Genomic DNA, 15,593 nt, shown 5'->3' with positions numbered 1-15,593 from the left:
AGTCTCTCCTCATGAGAGAGATGTTCCACCTTTGTGGCCTCCTCCAAACCCCTTCTGGTAGCTCCTTGTCTTGTCTGCTACTGTGGAAACCAGAACTGAGCCCAGCCCCCAGATGTGGTTTCAGCTAGGGCTGAGTAGATGGGAAAGATCACCTCTCACCTTACATGGATGTAATTTCACATCCTTTAGCATACTTCCAGACCTTCTTGTTCATTTTCAAGTTCTTGAGGTAGATGTCTGTTGACTTTTTAGGAACGGAACAAAGAGCTGGTGGAGTGTCCCATGTTGGAGATGTTCAGAAGCTGTCTGGACATGGTCCAGGGCAGCTAGCTCTAGTTAGCCCTGCTTGGGAAAGGCAGGTTGGACCCAGTAGTCTCCAGAGGTGACTTCCAACCCTGAATGATGACTATGTGCATCTGTGGTTTAGGTGGTCAGGTATTCTAAGAATAATGTATCTGATGCTTATTGAGCTGAATTTCAGCTTTGGAAAACTTGTGGGAAACAGCACGTGTAACTGCCGGAGCAAGAATGGAATTTGAAACACGGCAGGGTCTGCAAAGTCAGGCTTGCAAGTGAAAAGTCTCTTGTCTATGTTCTGTGTGTAGATTCTTTAATCTTCTCTAGTAATCCAAATTCAGCTAGCAACAAGAACAACAAAAAGATCCCAATCCCTCCAAAACAAGAAAAAATGTCTGCCCCACAAACTTGTTGAATTCTGCTTTTTGCAGGTGAATTTAATAAGCAAAAGGATTAAGCATTAATATTGTTCCTTACTAGGACATTAGTGTTTTTCTGATTTAGTGAGAATACAAAGTTGATGTCATAAGTTCAGAAAGTTCTCCAAAACCAGCTCTCTAGGGCTAGAGAAAAAGTGTGGTATGTAACCAAGGTTTCCAAACAAGATAAGTAGTCAAATCTAGGTGATTTGACTGGTCACTCAGTAGCACTGATTGTTGGGATGTGTACTGTGTATAGAAGCCATTTCCTCAGAGTGTTGAGACACGCAGTTAGACCAGGCTGTAAGGGCTCTTTTGAAAAACATGTATGAAGCTTTCAAATATGCAAGGTTTGGAAATCAAGATTAGGTGTTGTAGAGGACTCCCAGCAAACTTGAGCTCATCTGATGAAGATTTTTTGTTTTCTTCTTGTTATTACTTGGGCTGTATTGTATTGTTCTTTAACATTTTATGTCAATTTTTACTTGGATATTCTCTTCTTGATGCATCCTGTAAGTATTGACAGTAAAATGCTAAGTTCTTTATTTTTAAGCTTTCAGAAGCACCTGTGTTTTTGCTAGAAGAACTTGACTCATTGTTTCTAGTTTGTAGTCATGTACAGCGTCAGTGTTTGGTGGACACAGCTTCATGGGCTGAAGGAGTTTGTTTCAGGGAGGTGGTGGTAAGAATTCTCCATAATGGACTCCCATGATTATGTGCTGTTTAGTCATTGAATCACAGATGCTTGGCTAAAAACCAGAAGGAACAAGGAGTCCCGAATGCAGATTACTCCCTGAGGTGTACAGAATCTGCTGGGTCAGCTTACACTGGTGCAGTTTATTCTGGATCAAGTAATCCAGTTCTGATAGGCTTGCAAAACAATTGATGCTACTTTCCTCCAGTGGCTTTTCAAGTGCACTCTCTCTTCCAGCTGAATGACATCTACTACTTACTGCTTTCTTAGTTCTCTTGAAAGATTCCTGCTGCTTCTTTCCTGTGCCCTGTCTCAATAAATGCAGAAGTTCACCTTGAGAGTCAGACCTCTTAGTGCCTCAGAGAGGAGCCTTGCTAATAATGTGTAGCTAATCCACTTACTGTAGTGGATTCTGTGGAGAAATATAACAATAAGTGTTTTGCATAAGCTAAATAGAATGTAACTGGTGTGACACTTATGAGACTATACCACTTACTGTTTTTTGAAATACTGGAAATAAGAGTAGTTTTTGTGTATTTTTTTTCCTCCTCTGCCATTTTATATTCGTTTTTGAGTTACTATTTTAGAGACTTTTTCTCACCTGGCACTTCTGTTTGTTTTGGGACCCTGTGAGAGGTGGTAGGGAGAGAAGTAGTTGGTACCTGTGTTGTAAATCGGTTACAGGAAAAGATGTCACTGAGCATTTGTCTTTCGATGAATTAAGTGGTTTTGGAATTGTGTGAAAAATTGAAGGGGAAGAGAAATACAAGAGAAATATTGGGGGAAACATTCTTTCTAACTTTAGTATGTAGTGCTTGGGTATACTAAGGTATTTCCAAAATCCCTCTTCATATCTCTTCTCTGGAAGACTGTTTAAAGGGACTGCTGATGTGTGTTAGAACTTGATATGTGGTTAATTTACCTCTTTTCCTTGAGGTTTACCCGCCTTCCTTCTGAAGGGTTTACTTATAATGTTGACTTAATTGTACATTTTTTTTGATAAATGAAGTAGAAAGCTCAACACTCTCTGTACTGTTGCACAAACAAAGAAAGTCATTTACTTCCTGGAACAAAATGCTTTTTCCCCTCAGTCATTGTTTCCTGTGTGTTTGCAAATCTTTCATTACATGTGTTCTACATACTTCTGTGAAACAGGAGTACAGCTGTAAATTTGTGAAGTTTCTTGTTTTCAGTGTGTCACTTTTCTGTTACTAGAATTGGAAGAGAGACTTTTAATCTTACTGATTTATTCTTCTTTTTCTTAGACAGTGGTTTTTGAAGTATCTGGTGTGAATCTGTTTTTGTCAAAGCTGAAAACATTGGGTAGCTTCAGAGGCTTCTCCTGCACCACATTCCTCACTTCCCTCACTCCTTTCTGACATAAGAGGAAGGAAGTGAAGCAAATGCATTTTATCTTTAATACTTCAGCTTACCCACTATGCTTTTTGGTTTATTAATTTTACTTTTCTGTTTGAGACTGGAAAATTGCACATGGAAAAGTACACATGAAATTTTGGAGAAGGATATACAGTAATTTCACGATTATAAGCCGCACTGAGTATAAGCCGCACTTCTGGGTTTCAGCAACTTTTCGTTCTTTGTCCATATATAAGCTGCACCTGATTATAAGCCGCATGTTACAATACAGAGTGTGATAAAAGGTATCTATTCTATCACCATCTGTTGAGGGTGGGGGCAGTGATCCTTATCTCCACGGGAGACATTCTGCTAATGGGCCATCCATTGAAACCAGGTGGGGCATTGTTCTTTATCTTTTCACAACCCATCCTTCCTCCAGGGAGTAATTTTCTGCTAATGGCCCATTGAGTCCCACTGTGTGACTGATAAAATTACTTCATCCCATTGGAAGTTGCTCCAGCCAGGGGGAAGAGCCCAACATTTCTTACCAAGATAAAAACAGAGGTTTTGGGACACTAAGGTAGCCCCTTTCTCCACTGGACTCCAGAAGAAAACCGGATTTCTCCACATCACCACTGGAGCTCCAGAGGGAAACTACACCTTCTGCAGGAGCACTGCTCCAACTGAATCACATCTGTCACTGCAGGAGGATGCAGCCACCATTTAATGGGACTGCTACCAACACCCTGCCTGACGGGGTGTCAGGTTGTACTCTGACTTTGTCAGGGTTTGTAGTACTGTATTTCTATTTTAATTTCCCTAGAAAAAAACTGTTATTCCTAATTTCCATATTTTTACCTGAAAGCCCCTTGATTTCCAAATTATAATGATTTGGAGGGAGGGGGTTTACATTCTCCATTTCAAACAGAGAGGTTCCTGCCTTTCTCAGCAGACACCTGTCCTCCAAACTAAAACAGCAACTTTTTGTTCTTTGTCCGTATATAAGCCGCACCTGATTATAAGCCGCACTTTGGGTTCGGACCAAAATTTTAGTCAAAATGGTGCGGCTTATAATCATGAAATTACTGTAGATGAAGTTCCTGATGGAACCCTGGTCATAAAAAAATGAACTTAAACATACTAATATATCAAAAGCCAAATTCCTAGTGGGGAGAACTGACAATGTTTTAGAGAATTAAGTTTGGTTTTAGTAATCTGTTACTGAGACTTCCCATGAACTGTACAGATTTGCTAATTTTAAAAAAATTTTGACGTAATTCTTTTTGAGAATCCCTATATTTTTGTGTGAGCATATAGAGATAATGAGGTCTGTTTTTAACTGATACTCAAGCAAATTGCATTAAGATTTGAGGTTTTTAAATCACCTGTAGTCACTGGTTGTAAAGATGAGCTTGAAGATCTTGCAGGCAGCTCAGGGGTGTTCTCCTGTCTTCCATGTGGCATAACTCCTGTTAAATTCTGTGTGTGCATTACCATTACAAGAACTCTATAACGCTTGTTCAGTGTTTAAAGTGGGTCAATTCTTCAAGGATCGATGAATGCAGATGTTTTCTACTAGCAGCCAACTGTTTGAACATACCTGTTCATGGTAGCATACCCTACCTGATACCTTCTTGGTAGTACATCCTAGAAATTACAGAGGCAAGGGGAGATGGTGTTGCCTGTTGGTTTTGTATGCTTAGCTACACTACAGAGACCATTCAGTAGCCAATGCTGAGCACAGCCAGCTGAAGGATGTTGAAAACTAGGAGGGTGTTCTGCCACTGACCTCTGTCACTTACTGCAGTAATAAGCTTTTCTTTGTGGTTCATTAGATGCAGCGAATTAGAAACAGGTTAAGTAAACTCAGCTGGTCTTCTTTGAATATTCTAGGTGTTTTTGGCAGAAGTTACAAGCTCGTTTTCTTTTCAGGTCCTTACGGGAAATAATGGGTCATTATGGAAGCTAAACAAACTCGGAAGCAGTCACAGTTTTAGAGTTTGAACTATATTAGTTCTAAAAAATATTCCAAATTGCTTTTTCTTTATGCAAGAGATAAGAATCAGCTGAGGAACTGGTAGTTTGGAGACACCCATGTGATTTCTCTAACCTCTGGTACTTAACAGTCTAAAAATAGTTGCCATATGGGATGTCTTTATTGTGAGGACAGCCTCTGCTGGTTGAGAACCTTTCTGTGTTTAAGCACTTTCTGTGCCTAAACATTTTTAGCTGTTATTTAAGTGAAGTTGTCATATGGCTTTAAGTGAGAGCTGCTGTCGTTGTCCAAAGATGCTGAGGAAAAGGGAGTTATTTTCTCTGAATTTAATAGGAATGGTTACAGCAGTATTCTGTGTTCTTCTCTGTATGGAGTATACTTTAGATCTGTTAAAAACAAACAGAATAAATAATGTTACACCAGTGTAAAAAAACCCAGCAAATTAAGACTAATACCTGTCTGTATTTGTTTCAAGCCTTTCTGTTACAGTTGTTTAACCTTCTAGCAACCTACTGAGATTTTGTAGGTTTGGTGGAGCTTATTTGGAGACATGCATGCCAAACCCTACTTCAACAGTTCTTCTTTGTCCTGCAGGGAATTTAGACACAGTTGAGACAAGTAACAGAATATTTGATACTTCTTACGTTGAATCCATTTTTCAGTAAGTTGTTGTATACAAATAGAATAATTCTTATAAAGCAGTTGCATGTCCTTTTAAGGTGTGCAGTAAAGAAAGCCAAGTCTTTCTGTGGCAAAGGTTATAATTAGCGTATGTAATCTCTGGTATTTTTCTTTGAGTTTGCAGTAAGTTTGGGAGGTAAGTTACTAATAGTGTATTTTTTGCAAATGGGAAAAGAATTACTATATTAAAAGCTCTTTTCGTAGTCAGTCAAGTGATACTTGATGGCAGGTCCTCGGTGTCAAAAAGCTGCTCTTTTTTACTTGTGTGGTATCCCAGTGTTACCCTCCCGTTGTCCTTGTCTCTTCCATTGTGGTAGACATTAGATAAAATGACGTTAAACTTTGTTGACTTGGACTTACTTTTTCAACCTTTCCATACACTGACTTCTTATAAGTCTTTGTAGCATGAGGTGCCTGAGCTTTGGTATGGTTAAACAAACTTCAGCAGTCACAATATTAAAACCAGTGTTCTTTTAATATTTTTTTCCCACAAATTCTTAGAATTTTTAAGGTTGGAAAAGGCCTCCAAGGTTACTGAGTCCAGCTTTTGACCAGACATGACTATGTCAACTAAACTGTAGCACTGAGTGCCATGTCCAGACATCTTTTGAGCACTGGCAACAATCACTAACTCCACCACCTCTCTGGGCAACCCATTCCAATGTGTACGAATCCTTTCAGTGCAGCAATTCCTCCTGATGTCCAACCTGAACCTTCTGGCCCATCTTGAGGCCATTTTCTCCTGTCCTCATGCTGGTTGCCTGGAAGAAGAGACTGACCCCCACCTGGTTACAGTCTTCTTACAGGTAGTTACGGAGAGTGGTATGGTCTCACTTAAGCCTTCTTTTCTCCAGGCTAAACCAGAACTCCTTCATCTGCTCCTCATAGAATTTACTCTCTAGACGATTCACCACCCCCTCTGCACTGCTCTTGAATTGCTCCAGCATCTCTGTTTTTCTTGAAGTGAGTGGCCCAGAACTGGGCACAGGACTTGAGATTCTGTACCATCTCTGATACAGACCAGGAAGCCATCGGCCTTCTTGGCTGCCTGGGCACAGGTTGGGTCGCATTCAGCCATGTGCCAGTCAGCACCCCCAGCTCCTTTTCTGCTGGGCCACTTTGCAGGCAATCTTCCCTAAGCTGTAGCACTGCATGGGGTTGTTCTGATCCAAGGCAGGCCTTGGCACTTGACCTTGCGGCACTGCATGCACTGGCCTTGGCCCATGGATCCAGCCTGTGTCCCTCTGCAAAGCCTTACTGCCCTCCAGGAGATCAACACTCCTACCTGCCTGGTAGAGTCATTTGAGAACTTAACTGAGGGTGTTCTTCATCCATTCTTCCAGATCATGGATAAAGGTATTAAACAGGGCTGGAGCCAATACTGAGTCGTGGGGAGCCCCAGTGGTAACTAGTTGTCAACCAGATGTGGCACTGTTCACCACCACTCTCTGGGCCTGGCCATGCAGCCAGTTCTTCACCCAGCAGAGTGCTCCTGTCCAAGCAATGGGCTGCAGCTTCTTCAGGAGAAATTGAAATAATATGCTGCAGTTAGCCTTAGGCAATTACTCCTGATGTCCTCTGTCTTCACAGAGCAAAAGAGCTGTAATTCAGCAAAATCTGGGCACTTAGACGTCTTTTATCCGAGAAACAGTTTTGCAGAACTGACTTGCAGGTTACGTGTGACTGTGCATTTTGTACAATATTTATGCAGTAAGGATGCTTAAATTCCTTTTTTCTTCATTGATGCTTCTAGAAATTTACTCTTCTAGTATTTTGTCCCAAATCAAAGCAAAGAATAAACTTTTGAAGGTTAAAAGTTGAACATCGACTGAAAAGTGCGTTTAATATAAAATAGTATAAAATGTGTGTGAAGTGAATTAAGTAAATAAAAACCCTATTTGTTGATTTTAAAATAGCCTAACAATCATATCTTCTTAATACTGTATCTGTATAATGGGACAAAGAAACACAGATTTTGTCTTTGAGTCAGATGCATGAGTCATTAATACCAGGGCTGATGGATTTAATTGTGCTGGTCTTTGTTTAGGAGATCAGTGGAAAACAGTTACCTGCAGTGTGAAGAAGGAAAAGTCCTGGCTTTATTATGACTGTGGGACAATATAGCGCTTCATGTGAACTAACTCCATTTAAATTTTGCTTATCCTGACTACAACTTCATTTGCAGAAGTGGGTGATTTTTATCCCTATATTTTTGTTAGTTATGCTGTTCTTTTAAATACCTACACCTGAATTGTGGGCAGAAAAGCTTAAATTAAGTCTGTCCAACTGAATAGTGTGAGCTAAATACTTTTCTTCCTGATAAGCTTTGTTTTAGAGCTAGAATGTGCTGGCATCCAATGGCACAAACTTCTTCAAACTTATCTGATTTTATTATAATAATAAGAAACTGTTCCATAGTAATCTGGGTTACACTTTTTGACAATGGCATCTAAGGAAGTTCAGCTCCTACAAAAAAAACCAAATTACGTAAATAGTGTAACGTCTATCTTTTTAACTGCTTTGGACTCCTATGTATATTTAATGGGCATATATGAGGCAACAGAGTGATTCCCCATGCCTGATACCAGCAAGGTTTTTAATGCCGACTATAGCGCTTTGTTCAGATTCCTCCAAAACGCTGATGCTGCCTTGTCAATGTGTTGTCAAGGCTTACTTCTGATGTTTGATTTTTTTTTTTTCACTGCTGTAGTAAAACACGTTCTTGACTTTCTTGGTAAAGTACAGATGTAAGTACTCTGTAGTTTAGGTGATGCAGTATAAACTACAGTTATCTTTTGAAAAAGATAAAGTGCTAGGAGGGAAGATGCATACTGTTTCTGAAACAGTCTTCATTAACTTACTGCTTCCTGTGCTTCTCTCCCCAAGCATAATGTTCAGCCCATGAAAGTGAACCTTCCCTACTCTGGAAGTCAGCTTCATTATGAAACAAAGGCTAAAACCTGTGTTCATCTCCCTGTGTTAGAGTTTATGTTGCAGTATAAAATCCATTTAATTTATTTTGAGATATTCTTCAAGACTTGAGAAGTCAGCCTTTGGGTGCCATGACAAATGTGATTTGACAAGTCTCTTCTAAAGGATGCTGGAGACAAACTTGTGTTCTGGGTGAAAGAAGCAGCCCTTCACCAGTGCCTCAGAGTAAGTGTATTTCTGTAGTAAAATGATAGTGAAAATATGTAGGTTATAGAAAGCAAGCATATTCTAGGTCAGATGGTATCAGTATCATATTTTTCACCTTTTGATGTTTTGAAAGTAATTTTTTGGTTTAGTTGCATATGTCTCTCTTTCCAAGCTCTATCTTTGTACTCTAATGTGCATAACAGCAAGATTTTTGGTGCATAGGCAACTTTCTAGAATTTGATACTCATTGATGGAGGGCAGAAAATTAAGTTTTTTCAGAACTGTGTGCTGTTGGTCGGACTTTGTTTATGCTGTCATGCTATCTTGTAAGACTTTTTACCATCTCTTTGACAAACAGTTCTCTTGATTTTCCTTTGATACAGAAACCTTAAGATGTACACAGGGGAATATAATAAATTGTCGAAGATGTGACTTCAGGTATTTGGGAGCTCTGTTGTAGTGGCATACTTATGTGGCTATGTTTCTCTTGTTACTGAATTAGGCATATAATTAGTTTTATGGTGAAACAGGGTATTAGGTCTGTTTTTTGGATACAATGATCAATATCTAAGTGAAATCATTTTTTGAGACTAATATGAAAGAAAATTGCCTGATCTAGATTTTGTTGTTGCAAAATTTAGATTTCAGTAATATATATAAAATGTAAGACACAGATGATAGAAATGTCAACCACAGAAATATATCGAATTGTAGTTTTAGTAGGTTTGGGTATAAGACAGCATAGAATATTTAATGAAAGAATAAAGCATGAGAGTTAAAGTCCCATGTAAGGAACAAAGTTATATTAAGACAATTTAGTGATACATAGTTTAATGGTACTTGGACTACTGGAGAAAACTGAGTGGGAGATGCACTTAGATACAACTTGCTCTGGAGAAGAGGTTAGAAGAAAGAACTAGAGCATGTGGAAGTCAAGTGGCCCAAGAAACTTTGTATTTGTGGACAGAATAATAGGAAGATCTGATTACCAGTCTTAATGATGATGTATTAAATTACTGACAATTTTAGCAAGGGTTCTGACATTTTGGCATCTCTGTTCTTGAATTCATTTGTGAAAGAATTCCCATCCCCAGAGGTCAGATACCTTAAAACCTGTGCAAGATTTGTGGTGACTGAAAGCAAGAGAAAAATATTTTAAACTTGCTCTGCATTTTTAGTTGCATTGTAGAAATTAAGTTTTCTGCACACAAGCATATGGGTCTTCATGTTATATCTGTGTTGCATTATCTATGATTCATGGCATATATCAGGATTAAGAAATAAAAGTTCAGTTCATCTGCTATAGGAAGCCTTTGTACTGCTTTCGTGGAACCTATTCCAGTGACTACCTACTCAAGATGGTAGTCCTCCCTCCCAGCTGTGTAGGAAAAAAAAAGGCAGGTGAAGTCAGTTGTTGCCACAAATCCTTGTTCTCTGTCTTCCAGGTTGCTTTGAGGTCCTTCACCAAAGAATGAAACCAAGTATTATCTGAATAGTACTTAACCTCTTAAGATGTGATCCTAGGCCATTTGAGCATTTTGGGCATCATGTCCAAGGCTGCTCAGGTAGCTTGTTTACTGTCATATCTACTGGAGTGCAGAGTACCTGACAGATCCCAGTACCCCTTACCCTGTATTGCTGGGTGGGCTGTTGTCCTAATGAAGATCTGTTTTTCCCACAAGGTTTCCTCAGTGGAAGAATTTATGTTTCCTGTGCAAAAATGACTTGATTCTATGTGAACATAATGGTGCGTGTTTCAATTTGGTTTGAATACTTTTTGTGTTTCACTTAAGCTTTGCTTGTCATGACTTTTGGAGCTGGAAGAAGGATAATGTCAGTCTGGCAGGCCACTGATGATCTGGGCTAATGGAGACATCTGAGTGTGTAGGCATTGTGTTGCTGTCCAGCCTGGTACCAGTTTGATAGTACTTGTACAGGTATAGAGGAAGGGAGATGTATGGTGGCTACTGGTTTCTGACTTTTCAGCTGCTTGACTTCTTTATATGGTGTTGGGGATGTCATTTTTTGAGATAGCTAGCAGTATACTTGGGGGTTTAAGGGGTAAGGAGATCTAGTCATACAACTTTTCTCGTGTCTAATCTGCATTTGAGCTAAAAGTTCTTTATGCAAGAACAAAAACTCGTTTTTGGAGGGAGGAAATAGAGGGGATTCATCCTGCCATTTGAAGGGTAGGGCTGTGATGGAGATACCGACTTCATGCCCTGTGGGTCTTAAGCTGTGCCCTCTGATGGAATGTCTGATGGGGTGCATTTTTGGTCTAACCATCTCTCCAGTTCACTAGTGAGCTTTGAGCAAGGAGTACTGCCTTGAAAAGCTAGCACAAGAAAACTGTTCCTCCAACCTTGTCTTCCTTATCGTGGAAGATTAATCCTGTCATCCATTGTTGGGCTCTCTGTTGCAGTGAGGAAAGTTGAGTTCATGAGGGACAAAACTGTGTTGTCCTTCAGGAAGGTGCGCCAGAGACTAAATGGAGTCATGCATGGCCTTGAAGTTGGTACATGGTTTCTTGATTAGGAAGTGCCTATTTTCCATACTTGTGGTTTTTTTGGATTTGTGTACCTCTTCAGTCAGACTAACCTGGTTTGCTTCCTGTTCCTCTCTGTTAAAACATCAGCTTTTGAAATTGTCAGTGGGGAAGAAGGGTGCAACTGCAGTATGAAAAGGGGGAAAGTTTTGCATGACCCAGCTAGAATACTGAGCTAAATGCTAGAAAATTGAAGTAGGCGTCCTAGCCAGTTCAAGTGGATGTTGACTTTGAAACCCTTGAACCTATAGAGTTGCTATATTTGAAGAGTCTTCAAACTGTCTCCTTTCACCTCACTGAATCTTCTGTTTTCATGTGTTAGTAGGCTTGAGAGGACTGCAGATGTCTAAGACTGAAGGGGAGTGTCTGCAATAAGATGCAGTTATGTCTTGAAGAACGCATATGCATTTTGACAGAGCTGTATTGCCTTGGAGAGTGTTTAGCTAGAAGGCTTGAGAGAGCTAACACAGGTGACTGGGACAGCAAATAAGAGCAGTAAACATAGTTGGCAAGATTTTGTGGCTGGTAGAGCGCAGTTGAAAAATTGTCCCTGTTAAAAATCAGTCTTACCTAAAGTATTGGTTAAGTATTGGAATTGTTCACAGCTTATTTGAGATGTGAATAGCTGTTTGTGTGATCCAGTCATCGTTTTGGTAAAACTTTTTCTGAGCTTCAATACTGACTGTGTTCAAACGGTGCTAACTTGACATTTAATATAACCAAAGTAATCACTTTGCTTAGCTGGCTTTGAACTTTTTTTTATATGAAAGAGGGCAATGAAAAGAGAGTGTAATTTTTTTCTGAGTTTTGGGAGTTTTTTTCTTGTATATGAGCTAATTAGTAATGCACATTGGTGCTCTCTTGCTCAGAGAATTAGTTATGTTGGTGGAAGTGGTTGTGTCTAAATTAACCTGAATATTTAGGAACATAAAAATGATTATAGTTTGTTGGAGTCTCACTTGAACTGATCCCTTAATGCAATGGAGGTGCTTGTTTTCTTTGCAGAAGACTTCTGAGTTGATCTTTTTAATATGGTTTCTAGGATAATTTAAGTTACCCAACTGCTAGGATAATCAGTCATTTCTGTAAGAAGAGATCCTTTGTTTCTGTAGATTAGTCCATTGCCAGGTAATGCCCTTGCCTTGTTGTACATGCATTATTTTTTCAGGACCCCTTGCAAGTGTTTGTTGGCTTTGTTCCTGATGCGTACTAGCTTTAGAGTATCCTAATACTCTTTAAGTATTTTGCAGGAATGTTAAGAGTTTCTAGAAACACTTCATACTGAGTGAAGACTTTCTTTTAATCTATGTATACATTTTTAGTATTCCTACGAATATTTGCATTTGATAAATAATTTGCACTTTCCTGCTTTTGTCCTTTTAGCATGGTCACCAGGCACTATTAAGCTCTTTCATGCCTTTACTAATTGCTGTTTCTTGTTCAACTGTCCACAGTTTTTCAGTTGTCTTCTCACTGCTTACCTGGAATAGGCAAGTCTGCTTTGGCTGTCTCTTCATTTCTGCTGAAAGCTTCTGTAGATTAATTTCCGCAGCAGCAATCACAAGGGTAAATTATAGTCCTTTTCCCTTAAATTTATGTGACTTTTTTTTTCATAACCATCTTCATTTTCTTCTTGCTTCAACTCCTCATGACTTAAAGGCCAAGATACAGAAATGTTAAGTGGTATTGCTTCTTTAGTGATTCATTGAAGAGTCAGTGTGAAAAGATTCCCATTCTAAACTGCCATTTTTGAGAGGCTAGAAATTGCTTTTTATTGTTGCAAAGGGATTGTGCTTTCTCATCTTAATTGCCTGTGTTTATATTAGTAACTTTTTAAGTTACTTGAAGATTTGAGACTACCTCATTATCAGAAAAATTCCAAGTTTTCTGTGAAGTTTCTGTCTCTCATCTATTTTATCAAAGTTCTTCCATATAACTGAGCATAAATCAAGAGGTACTCTTTGGGTTTGTTCTCATCAAGCAGTGCTCTGATGTAGTTTGTGCTGCAGATTTTTAAGTAGTGTAATGGAGGGAACAGTAGGTGAATGTATATGCAGGTTGGGAAGGGCTGCTAGTGGAGAAATGGTGGTTTATAGTATTAAACAAAAAGTGAGAACAGAGACAAAGCCTATTTTAGACTCATCAAGCACAATATGTGTTGTTAATATGTGGACCTCAGAGCAATTATCAAGCTTTCCTTGACAGCTATCCTCCTTATAGGGAAACTGAAGGGAATGTTTTGTTCTGACTGGCAAGGTTGTTAACTGAAGACCTGCCTCTGGCCTGTGTGTGCCTTTACCCATAAAGGACTTTGGGATGCTTGAGCAAGCTATGTAACAGTTTTTGCATCTGCTAGGTTGAACAGTCTCTTATCTCTCATTGTACAGCTATTTTGAGTGTGCACAAATTAGTACTGTCCTTTTATGTATGCTTTTAAGATACTTGACCCTTTGAAAAAAAGGAGTCCTTCAAATTAACACTCCAGTAAAGATCTAAATCACTTGAGGAAGCGTGAAGAATTGCATCTATTCAAAGTATCAATAACTCTGCACTTAAAATTTTAATACTTAAAAATTTTTTTTAAAAAACAATTTTTTGCTGAGGTCTGTTTTTTAAAGCAAAATTCAGCATCTGTATTGTACCAGGTCTTACTTTTCAGTAAGCCCTCAAATAATTTTTTTTTTAATTTATCATGTTTAGCAATAGTCCCTACAGACAAGAAACAGCTTATCCTTGTTAAAATGCATTAATTACTGTTGTAAGTCAAAGTAGATGGAATAAATCCTCTAGAAAGAGAACAACTTCATTAAAAGCAGAGACCAAAGTTCTGGTTTAGACCTTTCTGTCTGGAAGAGATAAAGAATGATGTACACAGCCAGAGGTGGTTCTCATTCTGCATTTTGTATTATGAAAACAAAATCTGTCATTTGCATGTCCAAATGATGATGTGTTATAATTACTGCATACTTCCATTGCACTGGGACACAGGATGGAAAGGCAAACACTAAATACTGAAGCATGCTCTGAAGGCTTCCTGGTATGTAAGTCTTGAGGAGAATCTTCAGGAGAACATTTATATCTCTGAGGACTTTATCAAGGGCGTTTTATCAGCTGTGACCTTTGAGGCTGGAGGTCCAGCTTGGGTTGCCTCTGAACAGTGGTAACATACTGAAGTAAGCAGATGTGTTCAGTATCTGATCTTAAATTCAGAGTGTAATCACCTTTATGTGATAATACTGTTTAGAAGTATATAATGTAATTGTGGCAGGCATCTGTGCAGTGATTTTTTTTAGTGCAGTGTCTACAAACAGAATTAAATTATACATATAAAACCTATGTGAAATTATTTGCTGCCCAGCAATGACCAGGATGCATAAGTATGAATTGAAATAGGTGGCAAAAGGACTTCAGAGAGAAGTCTGATGCACTAAATGTTTCTCCCTAGTATCTGTATGCATGTGAGGTGGTAGTGGTTAGAAGGCTTATCTGTTTTGTCACCTCCTTGGTTCTGTCTCAATACTGCCAGGATCCAGCCTCAACTTCATTTTCAGCTGAGCATGAATAGTTGAGTATGTTGCATACCAAAATACCTGTATTGAAGGGAAAGTTAGTAGCTAAGCTTCTTGATAGCTCCACTATATTTTCTAAAGCTCTCATATAAAAATCTGCTGTTATAATTGGAACTGTTCTATGGCAACCAGAACTAATTGCATAAACCATATGGCTTTTGAACTTTTGATGTCTTTTCTCTTGAAAAACAAAAAAGCCTACTTGTTTCTCTGCTAGGCAAATCTTACTCATGGCTGTCTTCAACTGCAGCTAATTAGAAACTGGCATTCATTTAATGCCATAAACAGTGTTTAAGAGTGTTTGGGTTTAAAATCTGGTCTGTGCTTGGTGAACTATAAGTAAGTTTATTGAAAGATGGATGGCTGTCATGCACTACATGTTCAAGAGAGCCACTCAGTTTGCTGAACTGCACAACTGTCTTTAGTTCTGCTTCCTTTGAGCATTATAAAGAGAGCAGATTTACTCAGTCAACTTGACTTTATTGTTCTCCTCTAAATCTGAATGTATTTTAAGACAAACGTGTCCTTAGTAAGGTATAGAGCCCTATTTCCTGAACATAATGGTTTTATAGGTTTTGAATGCAGTAACTGCTAAACTATTTTAATAACCTGAAGTGTAAGACTGTCTCTGAGGCTAATTGTCAAAAACTGAATTTTTTTTTAATGGTACTGGGCATTTTTCAGTAGTTCAGTATTTTAAAATTTTTTTGGAGGGAGGGGGAAGAAAATTCACAGCTCTGATTCTCTGTTAATCTGCTGGTTTAGTACTGTGTTAAAGCCAAAAACTCATTTCAGAAGGCTTTTTTTTTCTAGAGTGTAGTTAGCCATATATAATACTATTTTTAGGTCAAATAGAAGTATAAGTAAAATGGTAAGAATGACAGTTTTCCAAATT

The 15,593-nt window shown here is 38.7% G+C and overlaps 1 protein-coding gene across 14 annotated transcripts in view; it reads left to right on the top strand.

Annotated features, from left to right (window-relative positions):
* ELAVL2 (ELAV like RNA binding protein 2) overlaps nucleotides 1-15,593 on the top strand; it is a 113,422-nt gene that overhangs the window by 46,728 nt on the left and 51,101 nt on the right. For 5 of the 14 annotated variants that reach the window (XM_033084574.1, XM_033084572.1, XM_033084575.1 and 2 more), the window contains exon 1: nucleotides 12,593-12,695. The exons of 7 other annotated variants lie outside the window; for them this stretch is intronic. Coding sequence is in view for 2 of the 7 variants with exons in the window: in XM_033084567.2 (XP_032940458.1) it covers nucleotides 12,543-12,695 (153 nt within the window). In the remaining 5 variants the exon portion in view is untranslated. Of the gene's footprint in view, nucleotides 1-9,174; nucleotides 12,696-15,593 lie in introns of those variants that run through there. 2 more of the 14 variants (XM_033084567.2, XM_033084566.2) reach the window with 1 other exon arrangement.

This window comes from Catharus ustulatus, chromosome Z (assembly GCF_009819885.2).
Source record: "Catharus ustulatus isolate bCatUst1 chromosome Z, bCatUst1.pri.v2, whole genome shotgun sequence".
Classification (NCBI taxonomy): Eukaryota; Metazoa; Chordata; class Aves; order Passeriformes; family Turdidae; genus Catharus; species Catharus ustulatus.
This window is presented reverse-complemented; position numbering and strand designations above follow the sequence as displayed.